At 40.0% G+C, this 25,445-nt stretch overlaps 3 protein-coding genes across 4 annotated transcripts; 1 reads left to right on the top strand and 2 right to left on the bottom strand.

Annotated features, from left to right (window-relative positions):
• Window positions 1–1,071: 1,071 nt before the first annotated feature.
• On the top strand, window positions 1,072–10,841 carry RB195_026312 (uncharacterized protein; the record flags this gene model as incomplete). Of its 2 annotated transcripts, XM_064214808.1 has the most annotated exons (16): window positions 1,072–1,086; window positions 2,855–2,993; window positions 3,276–3,371; window positions 5,584–5,664; window positions 6,320–6,429; window positions 6,657–6,797; window positions 7,024–7,137; window positions 7,254–7,379; window positions 7,461–7,526; window positions 8,307–8,393; window positions 8,515–8,607; window positions 8,716–8,830; window positions 8,899–8,951; window positions 9,064–9,192; window positions 9,918–9,944; window positions 10,068–10,100. In XM_064214808.1, the coding sequence occupies 16 exons, from the start codon at window positions 1,072–1,074 to the stop codon at window positions 10,098–10,100; spliced, it is 1,425 nt and encodes a 474-aa protein (XP_064070689.1). The 2 variants fall into 2 exon arrangements, with proteins under 2 accessions (XP_064070689.1, XP_064070688.1); XM_064214807.1 differs by lacking the exons at window positions 1,072–1,086; window positions 9,918–9,944; window positions 10,068–10,100 and adding an exon at window positions 10,812–10,841.
• A 1,069-nt stretch (window positions 10,842–11,910) lies between these two features.
• Window positions 11,911–21,134, bottom strand: RB195_026311 (uncharacterized protein; the record flags this gene model as incomplete). Its single annotated transcript, XM_064214806.1, has 9 exons — window positions 11,911–12,018; window positions 16,312–16,408; window positions 17,209–17,312; window positions 17,366–17,516; window positions 17,575–17,658; window positions 18,159–18,263; window positions 20,402–20,481; window positions 20,557–20,655; window positions 20,943–21,134. The coding sequence occupies 9 exons, from the start codon at window positions 21,132–21,134 to the stop codon at window positions 11,911–11,913; spliced, it is 1,020 nt and encodes a 339-aa protein (XP_064070687.1).
• Window positions 21,135–24,134: 3,000 nt separating this feature from the next.
• On the bottom strand, window positions 24,135–24,404 carry RB195_026310 (uncharacterized protein; the record flags this gene model as incomplete). Its single annotated transcript, XM_064214805.1, has 1 exon — window positions 24,135–24,404. The coding sequence occupies one exon, from the start codon at window positions 24,402–24,404 to the stop codon at window positions 24,135–24,137; it is 270 nt and encodes an 89-aa protein (XP_064070686.1).
• Window positions 24,405–25,445: the final 1,041 nt, after the last annotated feature.

Below are 25,445 nucleotides of genomic sequence, written 5' to 3'. Positions count from 1 at the left end.
GTTGTGAACTCTCAGGATCTATCGCGAGTTCTCTAATATCACTAACTTGCTTTCCTTTGATCACTTTTTGTGTGTGGTGTGCCTTTTTGACTCTGGCAAACTCCAAAATGTTTTCGAGTCGAATGTTCAATGCAGGACTACTTTTATCTACGTTTTGAATGATGACGTTTCTGTGATATAGCTTTGGAAAATGGCCATTAAAGAACATGCATTTTATTAATTGACGTAGTAGGAACGAAAACCTGAATGGAAATGAGATTTTGTGGGATCTCAGAGTCGCTAACAATTACTCGAAAGAATAGAGCAATAGAGAATAGAATTAGAGCTTAGAAGCTGGCCTTGGAAGGTTACTTCCTGACCCATCACAAGTGAAAAAACACGATGATTTTCCTGCAACGGTAAGTAAGCGACTGAATCGGCGCATCAGTGCTATGTAGAAATGTCCAACCCAATGTTCACAAGTATTTCACCTCTTCTTCTCTTTACATTCTTCATGATAATTAGTTTTTTTAATCTCTTCATTTTCTCGCACAACTACAGTCGTGCGTTGTTTCATTGGAAGCTGATGTTCCCTATTTGTTAGCTGGCAGTGTCAGTTTCGTTCCACATGTTTTAGCTCTTCATATTGTGTCAATATGGATCTCATGGCTCTAACAATTCAACAATTCAGCTGAGTAATCCACTTCCTGTCTGTTTTTTGATTTGCTTGAACTGACTTTACTTTGTACACATTAGGAGTCCCAACCTCGTTCACATTTCTTTCACCCAGTCGTCATAAGTGGTAATGCCAAAATGATGTTTTGTTTACAATTCGCAGCCGCCTGTAGAGGAGCCAAAAAAGTCCCACGCCAGTGCTGCACGTGTTCTTAAAATTTCCACAGGAATGGGTAATCTTATGGTTTCATGTTGAAGACAGTTTCGTTTAGAAGCCACAAAGGCTTCGAGCAGGGAAAGCAAGAGATTGCTTCAGTGAAACATCACTGTGTCAGCCCCTTGCCATGTGCACCAAATAAAATCCAGCAACTGTGACGCCATCGCCAGGAGAAAGAAAGGATTACGAACACTGTGATAATGCTCCACGCTTACGTAAGAGCAGACAAATCTAATAACTTCGATTATTTCATTATGATCAAATTTCATGTGCCATAAATTGGTACCAAAAAGAACTATTATAACTTTATTTTGTGTCGTACTGAGTGTTCAAACTATGGAGCCACATTCTGCGTAAGAATATCTCACTTCTTTCCCGTTTTGACAAGATTTACTTTCTTCAGTTTCAATCTGACAGAGAAATCCCTAGAAATTCTGCATCCTGCGGACATAATCCAGCATCATCGAAAGAATGCTTCCTCGTTTTGCTACATATCAGGGGTGCTTACTGGCTTTGTTCAGTTAGCTCAAATTCTTAGCAGACATCTACGTTAGTCGCATTTGATTATTGTTGAGAAATTCCACCTTTCTTATATGCGAGCTCTCTGAATTCGAGTTCGACGTTCTTTTTCAAACAACCACAATTTGGTCAACTCATTGCATTCCAGTATTTTCGGTACTCTTTTATTTTTCGCTAATGTTTAGCGTGTACTTTGATAGATAACTGAATATGTATTCACATTATTTTTCTCTACCTTTGTAATAAGGTCATAATATCACTCAAGAGAGTGATATTATAACCTTACTACATATTATAACATAACATGTTGTCGCTTATGTATGAGATGAATATGCCACATGAAACCACATGAAGCAGGAGTGTAGTCACACGGGCGATCGCGCTGTAGCAACGCGGTTTTTGACCGCTCGCAGCGTCTTGCGAGCGCTCCGCTTGGCAACTTGCCAAGGTGACATAAAGTGACGTCATGTGTTGGCAATGTTGGCCGCAATGTTTTGTATGTTTTCATGTGTTTGATTTTCTTTTCTTTTTTTCCTCTTTTAAGTTTCTTTTTTTCGTTTTTTTTTTTGTTATCTTTCCTGTATTTACTTTAATTATTTAGATCTATATTGTATCTGTATTGTTCAAAAGCTATTGTATTGTTTTTATCGCTTCTAAAACTTGCTTTAAAATTGTATTCATTTCTATGTTAATGTTCTTTTTTTTGTAGAACATTAACGTGAAACTAAATACACGAGCAAAAACAATACAATAACTTAAGAACAATACAGATACAATATAGATCTACGTACAATATAGATCGAAGGCAAATACAGGAAACATTGAAAAATGCGGAAAAAAAACTTAAATACGAAAAAAAGTCAGAAAGAAAAACAATAAGAGTGAAAACAACCGAAAATTTCGGCTAATATCGAACTGGTTAGTATGACGTCACTTCATGTCACTTTGGCAAATTGCCAAACAGACCGCTCGCAGATCGTCCTGCGAGCGGTCAAAGACTGTGTTGCTCCAGCGCGACCGCTCGTGTAGCTATACTCGTGCTTCATGCCGCTTTGACCCGACTATAAATACACTATTCTGTTTGCAACTTGAACCACCAAATTTCTCATTCTCCTTGACTAATCCATCAGCCTTAGCTGCACATCACTAAAGGTGACTTCCAGATGACAAAGGCAACCTTTAGGTCAACGTTTTCTTGGAAAATATTCATAACATGAAAGGAAATTGTATATTTAGTACAAAACCGAGGACTGGGCTCTATGCGCCGTGCGCAAGTAGTTTTTGCTGAAACCGAGATAGTATTGTTAGAGTAACCAAAAAAAATAGGGCAATACTTCTAGGCCTCAAAAGTATGTATGAAGACTGAGCGTTTAATGTTCATGTCGTTAAAAACGTTTTCCCCGATAACAATCTCTATTGCAGACTATTGTTGTGTGATACTTATAAAGATGATTTAATTTGAAGATGCTCACATTTTTGTGCCTACTTTTACTGCTTGGGACCAGCATTTCGAAGGATCCAATCGGTCAGAATGTCATCGTTCTACTGATTGATGGTTATGGTGCAAATGTTCTAAATGGTTCCAAACCGGAGACGAAATTTGGCAAGTTTTATTTCATTGATAGTAAAAGGCACGCAGCAATGCAATCCCCCTCATCATCTTGTGGTAACCAATCCTACGTAGGTCCTGTGGTAATCAATCCATCCTACGTAAGTCCTGAAGTGCGTAACCGAGAAATTTATTCGCAATTTTTTCTTGTAACAGATTGAGTAGTCACTGTAACTTTAGAATTGTAATTTAATTTTGTTTTAGTAATTTTTGTAATAACTGCATTTCTGTTTCTTCATTTCCAACATATAAGTCACTTGTTTATTAACCTTACAGGCATACAACACCTGACTTCACATGGAGTGCATGCCGAATATCTCAAATCAACATTTCCTACGCACAGTTGGCCCAATTGGCTGAGTCTGACTACAGGTACTGATTTTATGTCGGAAAAATTGGACTGTTTATTTCGGGAGTCATGTGCCTTATTAATACACCGATAACGAACTGGATTTTTAGAGTTCAGAAGGCTTTGTGACTTCCATGACTATGAAGATAAATAAAAATATATTACTTTTCGTAGAATGTTCCTTTTATTTTGTGCTTGGCATTCATTTCTCATTATCACTATTTTGAGTTACATGAATTAATTAGTCGAATTTCCTGAACTACATGGTAATTTTTTTTAACAATGAGCCGTGCCCAGGTCTTTCATTGCTTTCTTCCTTTTTCAGGTATATCCTGGCCATTTCAAGAAATCCTTCTTACATGCATAGAATGAATTAAATCTCACCACAATTTTTGTAGTCGAGATATCGTTGTCGCTCTTCATTACGTATACTTTATTCAGTTTTTTGTTCCACAAATAAAAAACAATAACAAAAGTACAATAAAAAACTGAATAGAGCCCGCTCTATTCAGTTTTTTTCTTGGTGAAACAAAAAACTGAATAGAGCGGTTAATAGGAATGTTACAATATTTTCAACATAGTCTACATACTCCTGTTATTGAAATTCTTCCTATTGGTCCATAGCTGAAAAAGAGTCTCAAATTTGTAGCTGCTTGCACACTGCGAAGCATGTGCGACTCTGCGCTTAGGGTGTAGATACAACCATTGGTAAACTAGTGTCTCATAGATGTTGGTGTTCTAATTCAAAGCTAAATTACGCTCTGAAGGGCAGTCATGACGAAGCAGTAGACAACTTTCAGATTCTTAATAATGATAGACGTTTGACATCATTTCTCTATATCAGCTAGGATTTTTCACCAAGTTGAGCTACACACACGTTGATAAAATCACTAGGATTGTGAATTAAAGGCAACATACCAAAAAATTGACGGTTTTGGAATTTCTTAACAAAGAAGTAGCGTTAGGGTCATAGATTAAGCGTATGAGCGCATTCCCGTTCAATTCGCTCTTAATTAATTAATAATGCGCTTAATCTACGGCCCTAACACTACTTCTTTGTAAGGAACCTTCCTGTGCGAATTGAAAAGCTGTCCCACGAGGCACCATATAACGCCTGCAATTGTAATGTACACTCCTAATCCTGTCTTCTCCATAGAGATCCCAACATTGTCAGCTCCGTGGAGTGCTACCTTTGAAGGCAAACTCAAGCAAACTTTTCGCGCGCAAGTATCCATCCGATGGTAGGCTTTGTTGACTTTGACCTTTTGATCTGATGCCACTCCAGATAGTCATATTACACTAAAATACCAATTTAATCTGTTTACTTATTCTTCTTTCAATAACTAGCTAATTACGGATTTGATAATCATTCTCAAAATATTCATTCTGTGATGAACTGGATTGTAGTTTCATAATTCAGAAATGGTAGAACAAGTTCCTTCATCCCCTTCCGAATATTATATGGTAGATTTTGAGAAAGCTGATACTTTCCACTAGTTGGCTACCCCAAGTGAAGCCGGCTTTATGGGTTAGTTGAAAATCAGCGCCTTGTACAATGTCAACGGTGTAGCGCAGTCGGCAAGAGGTCCCGGCTACAATCGATCGGAGGTTTGAATCCGCCCAAGTGCAAGTCAAGCCCTTCATTCCTCCAGTACCAGACTAAATTGGCGCCAGATTTGTCTGGGTGGACAAAAAAAAACACTGATTTGGCAGGCTAGCCTCCGCAGGTCATTGTAAGGCTGCATCCATGTTCATTAACCTCAAACGAAGACTGAGTTGAAGTTGAACGCGCAGGCGCATCCTCAATGGAATTGATCAACGCCGTGCACATTATCCTTTTAAGGATGCAACGAAAACGTTTATTGAGAGAGCCATGTATGTGCAATTAAAAATTACTCTGTTGCAATAGAGTTCTTGTTTTATTAACTTGGATGCAGCCTTAGCTAATCGAAACTGAAGCCAAGTCCTTGACGAAGTTTTCAACTATAGTATTTTTTAACAAATTCCATACATTCTGTCTTATCTTCGATTTGGAACAAATCAGTGATGCAATGACATTTATAAACAATTTTCAAGATATTTAGGCAACCACTTATAAACTAGAATGTCTTTTTACTAGCGAGACGGTACAAAATGCTTCTATAGATTCTAGGTCCTAGGCCAAACTGTTCTAGTATTTTTATCAAATCCATGAGATGTAGCGTCATGATTTCCCTAACTCTTCTTAACATTTAGGTCTCTACACTGAAAATCACGGAATGACAGCCGATTACATGTGGGACAAAGATTCAAATTTAAGTTTCGAGCGAGGAAAAGGTATTTTTTATTGCTCTCTTATCAACTTTTGGAATTACTAATGCATTACGTGTCTACCGTTGTTGTTGGTGAACACAAATACGTTATATTAATGCTGATCAAAACAAAACGTACGCGATTAGAATAACATTTAAAAATGAAATTGCGATTCGTTCTGCAGTTGAATGCATATGTATGTATGTCGAAGGCAATTAAACAAGTAAGAAAATCGTCTCCTCTCAGAGATGATTTCTTTCCTCTTTTCCGTTGTTTTTTTTTTCGAAAACTTCGAGGAGCAAAATATAGCTTCATTTCAACCTTTAACCTGAGCCATGTTAGCTCTCACTTTAACCAACTTGATTCTAAGCAGTTCTTCAAAGAAAGAAACGGGTTTTACTGCGAGCTTCTAGCAATTAGCAAGTTGCCTTTGACCCAGATGTGTGCAAATGCAATTTTTTGTGCATTGTATGTGCATAGGTGACCCGCTGCAAAATTAACCAGTTTTAGCGTAATTCTGATTCTGGTTTTAACGGGAACGAGTCCAAATTTCACAAGTTCATCGTCACGAATTTCGTCATGTTGTTTCCAATGGTTAATTGATATGTGCCTATTTATCTGAATACGGTGTTTGTTGAGCTTAAGAAAAAGTTACGTATATGATTTCTCAAAAATTCAGGAGCGAACGACAGCGAAGACATATGGTGGGAGTCTCTTCCTGCCCCTCTCTGGTACACAGCTGGGAAATCCGGAATTGATGTGCATTGTTACTGGTTCGCACACTGCCATGTGAGTAAACCTCTTCCAACTCCTGTCATCGCAAAGTAAAGGAAAGTAATTGAAAAAAAAACTTTCATGCTTTACCCGAGAGAAGTGCTTACTCTTGATAATGCTGTCACCTATACGCATATGCTGCAGTTATCACCGTGGCTTTTATATCAATATTTCATGCATTTGTTAACTGAAAAGATTTTACCACAAGTTTTCCCGTATAACGTTCATTTTGACACCTTTAGCGGGCACATTATGATATGGTTGTCAAAGTCCCTCCGCGGCGGTGGACTGACGTAACCGTTCCTGATCAGACAGACAAACTTGCAGAGGTCTTCCCAGAAATTGTCAACAGGATAATCAGATACCAAGCTTACAAGCAACAGGTAAAATCTACGCAGATGTCATATCTGTCGCCTTGCGTCATGACGTGCAACTAACAAAACCTTTTGTTTGCTTCTCTTCCAAAACGTGTTGAGATAAAGTGATAATGTTTAATTTTCGAAAGTATGATTGTGATTAGCATAGAATACAAGAAGGGCAATAACTTAAGGTCTTTATCTCTGATGAACACTCACTCTAAAGTATCAATTCGCATCACTTTGTGTTCAGATGTTTCTTTTACGCTACGGTGGTGTTGGAAACGCTCTTAGGCAATTTGGAGCAGAATCGGATGAAGCAGAGCAGGCCATCGCTACGATTGACCTTTACATCCACGAGCTTCAAGTATGAATAATAGTCGAATTTTTGCTTTCTATTTTTTAGTTCCTAATGCTTTCCCTTTTGAATTCAATTCTACAGTTCTTAGAGTGTTCTCTGAGAAAAATATAAAACATATCTAGCAAAAACTTGAAGAACACGATTTGTTCACGTCAACAAATTTGGTAGTACTTTCCGACCATGGTCTAGCACGGATAGAGGAAGAGGAGCAGTTCTATCTGGAGGAGTGTCTTTCTGATTATTCTAAGGTTACTTCATTATTGATGAACGCAACACCATACACACTAATCGCTGTTATTCTATTCCATGCTTCTAAAGGTTTAATTGAGGTCGTAAAGGTAGTGAACCTTCACTCGATGCTTATGATCTTCACCGAACCAGCTGATGAGGGGCATGTAGGTTTTGCTGCACTTTTTTATTTTTGTTTTCGTAGTCTTTATCATACAAAAATGAATCGACTACTTGTCAGAGAAAACCCCTAGAAGTTGTTTATGATGCTTGTGGTATGTTCCATTTTTGGATTTCCATGAGAAATCACATCTGTTGAAAATTTTTGTAAGTGTGGAAGTATCACTACCTCTATGTCACCCAGACCGGATTTGAACCACAACGATTTGCTAGTGCTACTTCTTTGCGGAATACCGTAAAGGTGGTAGAAAAAGAGTCTCTGAGAGTATTAAACCGGATTAATGCTAGTGGTCGATAGCAAGTTGCAGTGGTACTGTTGTTGGTCGATGACATGGAACTTCTCTCAATAATTAATAGGCTTTTTCTCTCGTTCGATTGTTAAAAGCTTTACAACGCATTGTTTCCTAACATTAGCAAGTATATTGTGTATGATCGTTTCAAGAGCGAGAGGTCCGCGGGGTGTTCAAGGATCAACATTATCTGATTATCAACACAGTGAAAATTCTGTGCTCACTCTATACCGTCCTTCTAACCCCATCATCTTTTGATATAACTACTAGGAGAGCTCTTTTTGTTGGCTGAGATAACATTTGGAAGTTCATTAGATAGTGAAGAAAGAGCACTTTTCGTATGCTTCTGCGCCCTTTTCAAAGTAGAAAACGTTTCTGGGTGTCATTAGGTACAAATTCGGCCGTCTTGGAGAATCACGCTGCAGTACGGTTATTTTATTGTTTATTCTGTTTTTTACTCATGAACAATCGTTTTAGGTACATTTCGAGCTTCGGGTATGCGATCAGTGGGCTCCCATGGGTGATTATGAAGATACTGACACTTTGCTTGTGAAGGCATACAAGGTTACATGTTATATATATATGTTGTTTTTTTGAAGTTTGTAGAGATTACTTCTCTTAGAAGGCGTAGTTTCCTATCATTTTCTAGCAAAAATCAAAGTAAACCATTGCTCGTCAATTTCAGTTGTCGGAGATACCTGAGAAGCTTCACTGGGCTGGATCAAGATTTATGAGTGGCGTTGTCCTGCTTACAAAACCAGGCACCAGCATAATTACGGTGAACTATACTTTATCTTTGAAGTTGGCTTATATCACTGCTGCATCGATATTATTTCTCATTGAAAAAACGACGAAATTGAAAAACCGAGGAAGATTATTTTTTTAGCGTGAACTTCAGTCGATTCCTTCAGCAACTGACCCTTTGAGGGAAGTAAAACAAACCGGAGGTTGGGATCCAGATGCACCTCAAATGAGAGGCATTTTTATGGCTAGAGGACCAGGTACAAGCAAAAGATTAGACATGAGTCAAATACCAAAGACATTGGAAATTAAGATGATATTTTTTCAGCATTTAAAGTTGAAGAAAAGGTTGGGCCTATCGAAATCGTTGATGTATATCAGGTGAGAACACAGCCTTTTTCTCTTTCAGACTCATCCTCTAGATTAACCAAGCTATGGAGATATCACTGCTCCTTATTTGATTTTTTCTATAAATATTTCTTTTCTCTTCCAGATTCTTCTAAATATTCTCGGTGTGGAGCCACCACATCCACACAATGGAACATGGGCAAAGGTGGAAGGAATGCTTGCTAGCGGCTGGGAATCTCGGCCGAACAGCGACAAATTTAACAAAGCAACTAGAGTTTGTCTGACGCTTTTTTCCGTGGTCCTCTTAGTCTTTAGGGTCCTCTTTTAATCTTCTTCATTGACAGAAATATTTTAATTGTCTGTTGCAATTATTGACCAAGTTAACTAAACTTACTTTATGAGATTTATGTAAACCTGAAATAGCGCAGTATTTTGAACTATTGTCATGCTTTACAATCTAATTAGTTTGTTCTTATTTAATGATCAGACGCCTCAATCCAGCAGTTGCTTTCGTATGCGTCATGTTTATTAGGAGGTTGCACGCGATCTTACCTCTGAAGTTAACAACTCTAAGGCTATTCTTGCCAGTCTTGGGAAGTTTTAAACTGCTGAGCATCAACGAGAAATGCAAGGTTCCCTTCTTGCTAGTGCACCATCAGTAGTTTTGTTGGTTCGGCTATTGCTGAATTACATCGCAGAAAGCACTCTACACGAAATCGGACTCTGGATTCAGTCTATGAGCATCCCAACAAGTTTTCTTTGGATTTCTTGAAATTCGAATGTTCACAGGGTTACCTTTTTCGAAGCGCTAGAAAACGCCGCCCATATCTTTAGTTCAACAGAAATAATGACAAAGATGGGCATTAAAATTCACAGTGTACTAAAACACTGAAAATTAACTACATACTTGCAAATACCTCTTACCAACATATAAACTATTTTATGCCTTGCCTATCAAAAAGAAGGACTACATACTGTAAATACCTCTGGGAAGTCCAGTTATCAAAACAAGCCAGCCGTGATAAGGTATGTCTTCAAGACACGTTTTCCCTTGAAGGACTCGACCATTTTTAAACTTCGTTCTAGTAATCAAAGGTCATCAGTCTCATAGTAGTGCCTGATATTTACTAGTTGCCTTAAAATCTTCAGAGTGTTTCTCTTGGTGGCCGTTATAGTTGTTAATCTGGCCTGACGTTTCCTTTCCTTCACGTTGAGAGCACGCAAAAATTTCTCCCGGTACCATTTTAGCCTTGCCTCATTCTTTTCTCTTTGCCTACAAGATTTGTCTTTCGTGATGATCGGATTGTAACTAGATCATATACATGAAGCTTCTGTTGTTTGCGATTGTTTCTGTGTCTTGTTTTCATAATGTTCCAGAGGAGAAATGTTTATTACCCTGGAAACTCTTCATCACGATGTATCGTATGTACAAATAGTATGGGACAGTGTAATGCAATGACTTCTCCACTGACAACGACTATGTATAAGTTCTTGAGAATTCAGCTTTTTGTACACTATAATGCATGAAACTCAACATTGCAGCGGTAAATCATGTTTTACTTGATGCTGTGAGTATTTGTGTAGCCGAGAAGCTGCCCTGCGCTACTTTGAGGCATGCTGTGATAAGTTTATGGATTGTAGTTTTTTTTTTGTATCATTGCTAGAAGGATGTACAGAATGAGCTGTTGATGTTGGAATTTTATTTAGAAGAATTGAATGAAAATACACGAAGATGAATGAATTGAAGGTGCCATAAACAATACCATTTGATCACCTCACCATACATCCCCATTTCTACGTAAACTCGGTCGATAAAATTTTACCAGGTACTTGTTATAAAATCAGTTCCGAACAACTTGTTCGTTAAAATTCTTTTTATTCCACTGCTTACAGGTGTTCTTTTTTACTACTATTGTCTCGTAACTCCTCATTAGCGTCCACTTACGAGATGCTGGTGGGTCTTTTTTTTGCTCCCGCAACTTTTTGTTCTGATATGACTATCCTTTTATTTCTGTTTATTGATTTCCATGCAATCTGTCCCATTAAGTAATGTAACAGTAAACTTACTTGACTTAAACGGCGGACGGGTGTAAAGACCTAGAATAGGATCCCCAGACCCCATAGAATCTATTCATCCGTCGCCATTTCAATGCATCAATACATAATACATCTCTTTTTTCCAAATTTTTCAGACTCATCTCTCCACTTGTCGGACTAAATAAAATCTTTCCAACTGGGTTATAGCATGAGCTAACTGCGAATATGATAATGGTGTCAAGTGGGGCGATTCATTTGCATTTGCAGTTTCTTTCTGCGCATGAGACAGGACATCAAATCTTCGCATTCTGACTACATATGCTGAACACATATACATATGCAATAGTCATCTTACAGAAAATATCTAATCTAAAGAGTGCAGCTTTTGCATGTTGCCAATGCGGTCTGTCAACAACTTTCAAACTAGGTGAAAAAGAATGCCGGAAAAGTAATACGAACTAGTTATTTTAATTCCAGTGACCTCATGTTTGGCGAATTTAAAATACATCTATTTGTTGAATTCCAATGTTTCATTTTCTTTACATTGAAATCAGGCTAAAATTAAAGTCGTCGCTGAACGCGTTCAACCAGACACACTCATGTGCGAACGTACCACAAGGAATCTACTAGCGCGGTAAAATCGTGCCATGGACCGGCACATGCCAATGCATTCAAAGACCATGCGTGTCCGTCGTCTCCGCAAACGCGTTATATAGGCCTGTTTGAACGGGTTCCGCGACAACTGTCCTTCCCAGCGACTGCTTTCCTTGCATGTGGCAAGTGATTTGAGGTTCAGTTGTTTTCAATCGCCTCGACTCCCTGTTCTCACATCCTTTCACAGAACATTTATTGCGGAGCCCCTGGAGCTCAAGTAGAAATCATAAAGAATTGAAACAGAAAAGTGATAGTTTCTTTAACAATACATATAGGTTCTTAGAAATTTAATTTTCGGTCGCTAGAATATGTGGAGTCCAACATTGGCGCAGTAAATCATGTTCCACTTAATACCGTGAACGTTTGTCCTGGTGTGAAGACGAGTGACTGTCTTGCGTTCAATCGATGCCTGTTGGAATAAGTTCATAAGCAAACATGCTGCCATAAGCTGTTTGGTCCGGTGATAATCAGCTTACACATAAATTTCTTTCTTAACAGAGTATTTTAATGAGTTAGATTGAGCCTGCTGCTTCATCCCTATATTATGGGTATACGGCACTCAGAAATTGACATACCTGAAGCGACCGAGCCGAAATTTTCCTTCGCAATGCTCACTTAATCTGTACTCAGAAAACGTGATTCGTTTAAAGGCAGCGCATCACAAAATTAACGAAGTTGTTGGAATCTTTCATGGACAATATAGAGTTAGGGTTGTAGATTACGAGTATGAGCGTGTTCACGCCCAGTTTCTCCTAATCCTCCCGAAAAACAGCGTGGGAGATGGTTCGCAGATACGATGCGTGTACAGGGGTATCGTTGAAGTTTTGGAGGTCGTTTTTCTCCATAACCAGAGCGGAATGAGTGTGATTGCCCTCATACTCGCGAACTATACTACTAGCCCTATCTATCCGTGCAGAAATTTCACCATCGTCCATGCTTTCGTGATATGCTGCCTTTGAGACCTTTTTCAAATTGATGTCAGTAAAACAATTTTGCATTGACTGGATACCATCACTTTATTCGGTCTGCTAGAAACCTTGTATCCACATTGAAGACGAACAGAAGACAATTTTTCAAGGAATTTGTTGGAGAAATTGATTGATTTGATTTTGCAAAACAATTATGACCAAGATACCGCTTATGATTACTCTGCGAAGTTGGCGAATGCTATAACTTCAGTAAATGGCGCTTGCTAACCTGAAGAAGAAAAATTATACCTACAGTCGGGTCAAAGCGACAAGAAAGCAGTTGGAATCGAGGTGAAACAATCGCGAAATGTAACAAAGAATGCTGCTAGCAGGAATCCTCCTTCGACACTGGCCGCTGGGCTCCACCGCACCACTTCGAGCGCAACCGCTCATGCAACTGCACCGTGCTTCACGTCGATCCGACCCTATTATACGTATTCTTTGTGCTCCGAAAGGTAAGAGGGAGTCAACAAATCTACAAGATCGGCTGTATACACCTCAGCTCGTGCGACGTTGGTCCAAGGAGTAAACCGGAAATATGCCGCCTTCAGATGCCAACCTTCGGGTTGTTTTTGAAACATTTTGATTGTCTTTCTATTTCACTCTATTATAACAGTAGAATAAATAGTCCGTCAAGCTTCACTCTTACTTTTTCAAAGATTTCAAAGTTTCTTTAACCACACTGTGTCAGGGCAGCATGGAATCAGGACAGCTCTTCAACAAATTAGTGAAACCATCCTTTATTAATGAGTTGGATGACGATCGAGAACTCAGGAAATGAGTTCATGTCACATGATTTGATTTTTAAGAACCCACTACTTTTTGAAAACAATTCTTCTCCGCATCGTTACTCAAATGACTGGAAGAACTTATTTATTGCCTTCTTCGGAGAGCACAAAGCAGAAGGGGTTGTCGACCACCTCACCTTGGAACCTGGGTCAGCAAATATGGATAGCGGGATTTTCCTCGACAGTCAGCCGTAACGTTTTTGGCAAGATCGTTCCAGTTATATTTATAGTATATTGAGGAATCGCACCATATTTCCTTTATTAAAAACTATTTTGTCCCAATATTTATGTTTTCAAGACTCTTTTCTTTCAAACTATCAGCTTTGGACGCATCTGTCCAAGAAGTATAGGTATTTTACAACTAAGGTGGATAGTTTGCCGCGGACACATTACATGAGCTTACCAGTTCACAAACACTTACCAGTCACTAGTAAAGGATCATTCTGTTTGGCCACTCAATCCACATCGGGTAGAATGCTTTCGTCCTATGTTCCTTTTTTTTCTAGTCGGAGAGTACTCAGATCTCTTGGCACAGTGCGGCTGCGGTTAGAGAAAAAAAACCTTTCAAATTTTCCAAAAAAAAATTCACGGTTTATTTTACTATTATGCTTTAATAGAATAGAGCGAATCGCAGTCAAATGTGTTCTCAAAACAATTAAAATCTTACTCCTTCATGCGGCTTATTCTTTGTTTATCCTTTGGACTAGCATTGGTCAGGTGGCGTGAGACAATTAACACTGGGGAAGCAAAGCATACTGTGCCGGACAAAAGTTTTGCTATTTTTTTCTCTCTCTCTCTGAGCTTCGACTCCGATAGTTTATTTTCTTCTGGTTACATCTACTATATACAACTGAAAGGATGTAGGAAATGCAATTTTGTTTAAAAGATGTAAAAGCCGCAGAAAGAAAGTTTGCGATTCCAGATCAGCATCACCAATTCCAGATGAAAGCGGCATAGACAAAAGTTTAGCATTTTTCCACTTCTTGCACTGTCTGCATGACTTTTGCCTCCTCTGCCCACTCTTTTCTCATGTTCTTCATTTTCTTTCAAAAAGTGCTTTGTCTTAGATATGGTAATAGTTGTTGTCTTCTATAATGTTCATCCTACAACTGTTACCGGAATTTGTGAACAAGGTCGAGGTAGCGTTGAGCATTTCTCAGTAGGAGGTCGTAAGAGAGATCAAAAGGCGAGAAAAAAATAGAAGAGCACAAAGAAAAAAGACGAGGGGGCAGTTAGATGATAAGTAAACACATATTAAGGTGTGCACAATGTTAGGAGAACAAATAGCGCGAAGTATATTTTAAAAGATTTTACGGGAAGATTTTCAACCTTCTGGTCCGGAACTAGTTTGGGAAAATACTAAAGAATTGAAAGACATCGAAATAAGGAGAAATGCAAGATCATAAGTACGAATGCGTACTTATGATGCGTACTGATCATATGTGCACGATGCGTTCTCAATTAATGCGTACAGCCTTCCTTTAGAGTGAGAGCTGCTTGAAAAATCGTGACTTTTTGCAGCCAACTGTCAGTACGAATGCCATCGAATACTTGAATAATTGAAATCATTGCAAGTAATCATAATCATCACAAATAACTTGATGCAAGTTGCGAAGGCAATGTAAAAAGGACAGTGGATAAAGTCAGTGTCGTATCAATCTATAGTTGGGATCTCCCAATGTGTTTTACTGTAATTCGTAATCGTTGAGGTTTTGGAATGCGTGTAGGCCTATACAATGACTAGTGAGGCCAGCCGTTGATCAAGTCAGTGCTTTTATCCTCCCAGACAAGTCTGGTAGCAATTTATCGACCCCGTAGGTATGAAAGGCTTGATTGGCACTTGGGCGGAATCGAACCATCGACCGTGTGGCCAAAGCCGACCTTTAAGTGCGCCACACCCGCCCGAAGGCAATGTAATGGAAAAGGAATTGTTTCCTTTAAAAAATCAACTTGCTGTCAAAACTATTAAATCGAAGCGCTGCAGATTTTTGTTTTACCATTTTATGGAGTATTCGTAGACGGGATCGTAGATTATTGAGAGAAGGGTGATTCCGTTCATTTCTTCCTAATTGTTGTAGAAAACGGCCCAGAAACACTTCTTCGAACGTTCCAACGCACTATTTTCTACAAGAAGTTTGATTGGGGCGCGCTAGAACGCTCGAAGCCGTATCTTCCGGGTCGTTTTTTTACTGCAATTAGGAAGAAATGGACGAAATCGCCTACCTCTCCATAATCTACGATGCCGTATACGCATATTTCACCTGAAATCCGTACCACCTCAGATTCGTGAGGTGATGCCTTTAAAACGGTCAGAGGCCAATTCACACGTGGTTTCTGAATTTAGCGTTAAGTAGCATAAAGAGCACATTTTTTATACAACAATAATGAATATTCCTATTATCGCTCAATGAAGCAGTTTTAAAGCGTGTTACTAAGCGAAAAAAAGACATCTACAACTGCCAGAAATAGGGATAAAATTACTGCAAAGAAGTTTCCACGAGTTTCTGAATAACGACGCCCAAAGCAAATTTCTTGCTATAGAATTTTGCACTATTATAGAAGCAGATCTCTTATATTTGAGTAAATATTGATGCTTCTACCTCTTCCCGTTCTTTTTTTTTTGAAACCTAATTGAGAGAACCAGAACACCTACAGAGATCAAAATTTGCAGTTGAAGGAATTCCTTGATGCTTTATCAAAATATAGCACCGGATTTTCTAACCGCGCTACTGTAATTTTGCAAAGAGAAAAAGTGCGAAATTTTAGATTTTTGGCTGTCGGCTTTTTCGGCGTCAAAATCTGTATAGCTTCGAACAAAGTCCAGTAGCTCAGCTTGTTGTTAGTAAAACTAGTAAAAACCAATTGTTTTTATTCAGTCCTGTGAGGGCTGTTCCAGCTTCACCTTTAAGTTACGAGTCGAAGTAGCTATCAGGAAACCTAGCTTACCTCAATGATGTGTTGTATGACATCATGTGCACCGTTTCTGACGAACATTTTACACTTCGGGTGGTTCATACTTTCAGCTATCGATGAAATCAGTTGCCTCAAAATCAGCTATGCTTTGGAATATTGTTGCATATAATTGTAAGTCGCATATGCAGATTTCGTTAGAAAATAGACCTACGGAAAATATTCGTTCAAAGATAAGAAAGACAAAAAAAATCTACTCCCAAGACAAAAAAACATGAGTTCGCCAAAATTTAAACTGTTAAAGGCAGTATACCACGAAGCTGAGGTGGTGCGGATTTCAGGTGAAGTATTCGTATACGGGATCGTATATTAAAGAGAGGGGTTTGATTCCGTCCATTTCTTCCTAATTACCGTAAAAAACGGCCCGGAAGATACGGCTTCGAGCGTTCCGGCGCGTTATTTTCTACAACGAGTTCGATTGGAGCGAGCCAGCCGTGTGCACACGGCGCATCTTCCGGGCCGTTTTTTACGCCAATTAGCAAGAAATGGACGGAATCACCCACCCCTTCATAATCTGCTCTCCGTATACGAATACTCCACCTGAAATCCGTCCCACTCCAGATTCGTGGGGTGATGCCTTTAAGCGCCAAAACACAAACTAGTTTTATGTGAAAATCAACTTGTCATCATGTGTTACGGCTGCCTTGATAATGAGTCAGAAATTTGGTGCAGTACTCTCTGCTTTGATCTGCCATAACGCGTCATTTAGCTTTGCAACTCTACAGATTCTCCTGTTCAATTTGAAAATGTTAAAATTTTTAGGTGATTAATTGGCAGATGAAGTTAATTATTGAGCAGATATATGAAATGATTTGTTGAAAATTAATTTGATTAGCTATGAACTCGAGAACAAAGCTGTACCACTCTAGCTACCTGAACACTTCCTCGTTATCCGCGTAACAAAGCAGAATGCGGTTCTTGCAGGCAAGCGTATATCCGCACGGCTGTCCGTCCCGTAATGCTACATTACCGCTTATCTGGAATTTGTGGTTTGATATCACAGTTTATCAGATTGCTAAGGCAGTCTTACACCAGGTGTGTGAAGAAGAGCAGTCACATGTTCGGTACGGTCGTAGATTGAAACTTCTCCATCATAATCTAGTACCGGTAATATGTTTTCGTTGTCAGCCCTTTCGATTACAATACTGCTCTCAAATGGCTTCAAATTGGCCAAACGCGACCTTCAATGTGCTGCATTATGATTTGCATTTTTTTTAAGATTTCTTTTTCATAGAATACCTCTCAATAAGGATTTCCTCAAATCTGAACTTGTCCGATACAACAAAACCTGACAAGTCACGCCACTGACCAACCAATTCTTTTCTAAAATCAAAGGATAAGGTGTATGGAGGTTACCGATCTATTTGTAATGCGCCAGAGCGTCTGATTACAAATTAGAATGATCTGAAATTTATATTGGACCAGCTGACGCATAAAATCAGTCCTTTATCCTCCCAGACTAGTCTGGTCCCAATGTTTCGAGTCCAGAGGGATGACAATTTTTTTCTACCACTCCACTAACCCCCATCCCATGTACTTGCTAACGCCTATTTCTGAAAATAGGTCGGGAATTTTTGTTGACAAATGTTAATGTTATGAATCATCCTTGCATATTGGCGCTGAACTAGAACATGGTATCGAGTTCTCTATTTACAAATACTTAACTCAATAAGAGTCGATGTAGGACCAACCCATATCTACGCATACGGAAGACGTTTGGTTTCATTACATGTGACAGCTATTGAAAGTCTCATGAAATATTTTCACTAACATTAATTTGCAAGAAGATTTACACTTCTTCAAGAGAACTCATTTCCACTCACTCGTTTCCTTCTAGTAGGTCAACAGTGAGATTCTTGTTCAGGTCCAAATTGATCTTCCCTACACTGCAATCCACGAGTGCATCAACCAGATGTAATAGTGTTGGTCTGAAAAAAGAAACCTTCCGATCTAAAGTCCTTTTATGATTTGAGAGAATAGTGAGGATCCTTCTGTTAACAGTGAACAGATAGATCCTTCAGTGAATTTTTTCTCCACTATTGTAACTTCATTTAAGCTGCTCAATTGCAGAAACTTGTACATTCATCTACAAAGTCTGGTCTAGCCCTCTTTCTCCAGGAAGCTCCTCACTGGAGCTTCCTGTAGCAAAAATGATAGTACTTTAAGTTCCTATCTAGTTCCGCAACCTAGTCTTTCTCGACCCAGTTGTGTTGAACATTCTGATATACCTCATGCGTTGCATAGAATGGATGAAGAGGAAGTGAGTGGTTCACTCAAACTTTCTGCCGCATAAATCGCTTGCTGTGCCGGTTTCCCTGAGCCAGCGAGTAAGTCTTATCTTGAAAGGATCCGAAGATACAACTAGGGCGTTTCAAGAAACTGGCTCTCCCGGGCTCTCTCGTTGGAAATGGATTGGCTCAAGTAAGTACTTTCATGGGCTCGCGTATACAAGTCTAGCGGGATTCTTTCTATTCAACTTTTCTGTTGATGACGCAACGTGAAGAACGGTTGAGCATTGTTTCGTCGATGTCGTTTTAGCACCGTCTGCACGTTCCTTGGTGGATCTTGACTACGCCGACGATGTAGTTATATTCACTCAAACAGCGCGAAGTTACAACATGTTGTTAACCTTGTATTGAAATAAGCTGCAGCTTACACGCTGTGACCCCGCTTCATTTCTTTGGCCACATCATGAGGAGGTCGTCTGATCCTCTTGTCCAAGTTGTCCTGAGGATGCTCACAGAGTCAAACTGGAAAAAGATTTCTGGTCGATAAAGAAAGCTCTGGATGGAGGTGGTAAAGGAAGATCTAGGGACACTTGGTGTTGATAAGCAGTTCAGTTGACACGTAAAGTTCCGCCGTTTATGGAGTAGCGACAGGTTTATGGATGGATAGACTCTATGCGAGCCCTAGCTGAAGATCGAATAGGATGGTCTCGAATATGTTCGAGGACGAAATATCCTAACGAAGATGCGGATGGCCGCGTTAGGCACTCGCATGCCGATAGAGTCAAAGTCAACTACTTTTATTCTTTTAGTCAAGCACTGAAGGAAAACTCCGAATAATTCGGAAGCTTTGTGACGTTTCTGCACGGAAATTCGTCGTATGCTATGTCCCTGATCCTGTCATCTGGAACCTAGACTTGACCATTTTTACAGTTGCTCAGTCGCAAAAGAGGATCGCGAGACTGCTATCGAAAATACTGAATTCCGCGTGGTTAAACTAATAGAATGAAATTGAAATTGACACGTAATGGCAAGCTTGTTCATTCGACACCGAAACTAAGACCTTTTAATTTGTGCACGACACGAAACACCTTTTAATTTGTGCAATTGGAAGAGAACTCAATTTCTGCTGAAAGGAATTCTCATGACGTAGTGAGAATTCGCATAGAAGTGGGAAGGGATATTGAGAGCGGTGGGACCTGCGCTTGCAGAGGTAGAGTTATGCATGGAAGTTAACATCACGCCGACGATCTTCTTTCCTGGGATATTGAGCAAGGTTTCGGTGCCCTGGTTTAGTTCTGGAAGCTTAAAATATTGAATGGACAAACGGAGGTAGAAGTTGCTGCTTTAAAGGCATCACCCCACGAATCTGAGGTGGTACGGATTTCAGGTGGAGGATAGTATTATAGTATGATAGGGATAGTATTATAAGGGATAACAGATTATGGAGAGGGAGTGATTCCGTCCATTTCTTCCTAATTGCCGTAAAAACAGCCCGGAAGATACGGCTTCGGGCGTTCTGGCGTACTATTTTCTAGAAGGAGTTCGACTGGAGCGCGCCAGCCTTGTACGGCGCCGAATCTTCAGGGTCGTTTTTTTACGGCAATTAGGAAAAAATGGACGGAATCACCCTCCTCTCCATAATCTACTATCCCTTATAAGAATACTCCACCTGAAATCTGCACCACCTCAGATTCGTAGGGTGATGCCTTTAAAAGTCCCTGGCGTATCAATCCAGCTGGGATATGCCAACACGTTTTACCCGATGATCACTCACGCGATGATCAAATCAGTGTTTTTGTCCCCACCAGTTGCTGCTTTATATAGTAAGATATCAGTACCTGCCGCTGTGATCAGCAAACACTGTTTCAAACATCGTGGGTGCAGTGTGAGCAATAATACGTGGGACACTGCGAGTAATCTAAATGAACGATGAAGTACTGCAGTATGAAAATGAATATCTTGAATAACGAATATCTTAAAAACAAATGCCGACTCGGTAGGTCCGTGATTCTTTCTTCTCGCTCGGTACTTCTTCCATCCATACAGTTTTATTCCGATACTCATCAGAAACTTCGCCAAGTACGCAATAAGCCTAAATAGATAACATCTGAGAAATTACTGGGAAGCTGCTAAGAATATATGTCCATTCGCATTATATATATATATATATATATATATATAAACGTCGTTTTTGTATTCTTTGCACTTGAAAAGTTATAATGTAGTTTTCAAAAGTGCTGCTTTGCATAGTCACTGCGGTTTTCATAATAAAGCAGCAGAGGTCTAGATCATACTTCCCTCTGACGCAATGACAACTTGACATATTAGATTGAAAAGCGGTACAAAATTCCCCTTTGAATTGTAGGAGTAGCCAGCTACCTGTTTCGCTGAATACATCGAAACTGCTCCACATGCTACTGCGCGATCCTTCTGATCAACGATTGCAACAATAACCGCAGTAGAATCACGTATGAAGGCGATGTTATTGTTGAGCGGGAGCAATCCACCACCGAGCACATAATTGGCGAGACTTTTCTCTGCCAGAGAAGCAAGCGAAGTGGCGGCAAGCATCTGTGCAGAAGATAACTAAACTTTAACGAATAGTGCAGTACATAAATTTACTGAATTGCACACTCAGATGAAAGATCAGGAAAGAACATTTACACGTGGTGCAAGTCGATATGTTGTACCGTAACCATGTGTGCAGAGCTAGGTATCACGAAATAAACCGTGTTAGTCGTGGTTATATTGCTTACAAACGAAAGACTTCTGGAGATGAAGTGGAGATGTGTTGAGGAGCAACCATTGTTTTAATCGGGTCAAAACAAGATTAACCTCAGTGCCGTTACGTAAGCGGCTGTACTGGAAGCGGCGCAGTGAAGCTAACGGTTGACATCGAGGTATGACACAAACTGCAGCGATGGTTGGTCCCATAAAAAGTCCCCCTTTCGATCCCAACCTCTTCGCTACCTGCTTTGAGCACAGCTGTTTGCTCAACTTCATATTGTCCTAACCCGACTATACTTGATCCCACGTATTCATCTACTAAACAAATGTGATTAGTTAGATAATAGTGAGAACCTTCACTGCTCTGACTTGTGTCATTGTAGACGCTACTTCACGGTGAGAGATTTTCTTTTCTCCGTCGAAATAAGAGTGTCCCACTAAGAACCTTATCATGTGAAGCAGAAATATCTAACGCGGAGATCACTCTGCTAGTCGCCGCCATAGAGATTGGTGCATGGGATGGGTGCTTAATGGTCGTTTTGCACTGACGGGAACACGTTTAATTATTGTCAGAGCGCCGATTTACGCACGGCGTCTGGTGTGTGTTCAGAATCTGGCGGTTACATTGGATGTAACCAAGAGCAAAATGTTATCAAGCAGCTCTTTAGGATTTTTCTGGCAATGTTGAGGACACTTGAAGCTAGTTGCGGTTAAAGTATCTATGTACATGAAGCAAGGCCCAAGATTGTATACTACTTTGTTACGGCTAACATTTCGGTGTTTGTGCTTAGCAGTTCTGTCAAAGCGACGACGTTGCAACGTTATCCGTAATGAACTGTGTTAACAGTATTGAATCTTGCTTAAAATACATTATCGGCAATTTTTGAGATCGTATCAAAACTCAAGGGAACTCGAACTTCCACGCTACCTATGTACAGCAACACCTATATTGCTTCTGTTAGAGTGAATCGCGGGAGACAACTTTTTTTTGCAATCTGTTATGACAAAGCGACCTATGCATCTTGTGGATTTCAACTAGTCATAACCAAAGTTGTTAGCGCAACTCACTCGATTAGCGTTTCGGCTCACTTGTCTTCATGAAAGCCTGAAAAAGGAGGCAAAATGTGAGCAATTCCCCGTTAAACATTTCGTGTTAGAACTATCCTAGAAGATATAGACAAAAAGTCGAAAGATGATTACCAGATGCTCTCCTTCAATGCTGCCGAACACGAACTTAAAGGCAGCATGCCACGAATCTGACGTGGGGAGGAAATCTGCGGGAGAAGCCGAGGACGGAATCCGGTGGTTCCACACATCTTTCCCTATTTGTAGAAAAGGGCGAACAGACCGCTTTAGTTGTTATGAGATACGTTAGAACGGTCCTCTATGCACACGTTTCGGTGCTTTCAACAGCTTACTTTATGCATTGGTTTCACTTGAATAGGCTGGTGAGAAGGCATCGCTGATCTCGCACGCGAATGCGGCGCGGGCACAACAATAGCGCGCCACAACTGCGTCGTAAAAATATGAATGAAAGATGCTGCTTTTACGACAATTTCAGGAGAGATCAGGAGAAACGAGCAAAACCACCCCGATTCCGCAGTCCACAACTCCATCTCAGGCTTTTCCCGCGGAAATCCTCATCACAACAGATAAGTGGAATGCGGCCATTGAGACGAATCATCGGACGCTAAAATTCCTTTCGGACAATTCAGCAAGGGATTACAAATGTGCGTGCCTAGATTAGGATATGGGTTGAGGGTGGTAAGATGCCACCTACATATCTGAAGCAGCAGCTGGTTAATAGTACCTATGACCGCTTGCGTAGCACGAATGATAGCGTAATCTGTTCTTCAGGATGTCCAGGAGACTGTTTATCTTGTAAGACTAATCTCTGGCAACTTATAAAAGTTAGCTGAAACTTGCAGAGTTGAGTACATATTTGAAATCGGAAGAACAATTTGTTTTAGAATAGAAAAAAACTCTAGGATATCTACAAAAGTCAAGTTACAATGAACGAAAGTTTGCAGTGAAAACCTCTAATTCATCTCGTGAAATTGATATTTCTGCACGCGAGACTGAATAAGCTTTCTCTATGTCTGCGGAGAATCCAGAAGTGAAGAAGAAACAGTAATATGTTCCCATACCTAGTGAACTTGCTGCATTTGTCAAGCTATGTTAATTTAGCCCTACAAACGCGGACAAGGAGGGATCCCTTGTCGCATCATTTTATTCAATTCTAACTGAAGGTGACCAATAAAGTTAGACTCAACGGCATTTAAGGAGAGAAACTACAACGCTGTGCATAAACATTGAAAAACCAACGGTGAGTGATGGAGCGGCGGCATCGGCCACTGTCGCTTGCTTCTAACTTGTCATAAAAGGGAAACTTAAAAACACTTTATAAATAATTATATCCTTTTCTTTGAGATCTATCCAAAAAGTGGCATGTCGATGAGAAAGGAGACAAATTACGCCAAATATGTGTACCACTTGTGTATCACTTGTATCACCTGTGCTTCTGTTGTTCATCTAGTTGCTCTAGCGGGCACCAGTAATACTTCTATTTGTCCCGATAGCGTACAAGTGTTACCCAGTGGCATCTCTTCCCGCAAGGAATTCGAAGAGCGTCGTCTTTGTCTTTTAAAAACTTCTTAAAGAAGTCTGACCATCGGCTCTTTCTGCGCTGCGTTTGATGTCGCGTGATATCCAGTCGCTTATGTCGTGTCTCGTCTAAGACGCTGATCGCTTTCCTCCTGTTTGCAAAACGCTCACTTTTCTCAAGCGTGGGTCAAAGCAGAAAGAACGGTGATGTTGAATAGGTGAGCACCGAGCCGGATGTTCTTAGTCCTCTTCACTATATCCTCGACGCTCTTTTATGCTCCCCAAGCCGCTCGTTTCCTTCTGCTCAGCTCGGAGGTCAGGTCGTTCATCATGTTGATTTCCTGACCTTGATATAAATTGCTGAAGCATTCCGATATATTCGTTGCGTTGAGCGTGAATGGGGCATCGGAAAATGGCATCAGAAATCCATCCGTTTTTCAATAACATCGTCTTGTCCAGGTTCAGCTGAAGACCTATCTTTTTACATGTTTTATCGAATTCGGCCTGCATCCGGTCTGTCTGATTGATGCTTCATGTTATCAGAACGATGTCATCAGCGAAACGGGGATGGTGTAACTGCGGGCCGTCAACTTTCAATCCTATGTTATTCCATTCCAATCCTCGCATCGTATTCTTGGGATTGACATTGAATACTTTGCGTGAAATTCTGTCAACCCGGCAAACCCCTCTCTTCATGTCGATTATGATATCATTGTGGAATGGGGAAATTTTGGTTGTGAAGTTGCTTTACAACTCACGAAGTATCTTTATGTACGGAGTAGGGAAGCTTTGGTAGTCCAAGGCTTCCATGACCGCTCCGGTCTCACCTGTATCGAAGGCCTTCTTCAAATCGATGAAAGTGAGATATAGTCGTATCTTGTACTCTCGCGATACTTCTATGAGTTTTGAAACGATGTGTATGTGGTCAATCGTGCTGAACTCTTTTCAAAACCCTGCTTGCTCGCACGACTGTCCTTCATCTAATGCTCTCTCTATCCTTTCTATCCAGGATTACTCTTGTGAAGAGTTTGTAGACGACAGGCAGTAAACAGATTGGACGATAGTCACCGATGTCTTGTGGGTCCCCTTTCTTATACAACAGCACTGTCATTTTGGTTTTCCATTGTGTAAGAACCTTGGATTCCGACACATAAGACCGTCGCCAGTGTGATGATGAGAACTGGCGGCAGGTATTCCAGATATTCAGGCTTGATTCTGTCGGGACCGGGTGAAGTACGATTTTTCACTGACATTATGACATATCAGACTTCATCAATAAGCAATAATTGGAACTCAGCGTACACTGAGATTATAGTTGAAAGAGTATTCAGGGACTCAAATTATCACATTTGATCCGAACAACAAGCAATTGCTAGAGGAAAACCCATTAAATAGTTGATTTTTTTATCCGTGCGATTTTGATTACTATGTTGTAAGGAAAGGACTTATAAAAACAGGCAATAAAATCGCGATTAAACACAACTACCCTAAGCAAACTCTTACAACACATAATGTACTTTAGTTAATGAAGCTAGTTTTCCTCTTACTAGA

Source organism: Necator americanus, chromosome X (genome assembly GCF_031761385.1).
Source record: "Necator americanus strain Aroian chromosome X, whole genome shotgun sequence".
Classification (NCBI taxonomy): domain Eukaryota; kingdom Metazoa; phylum Nematoda; class Chromadorea; order Rhabditida; family Ancylostomatidae; genus Necator; species Necator americanus.
This window is presented reverse-complemented; position numbering and strand designations above follow the sequence as displayed.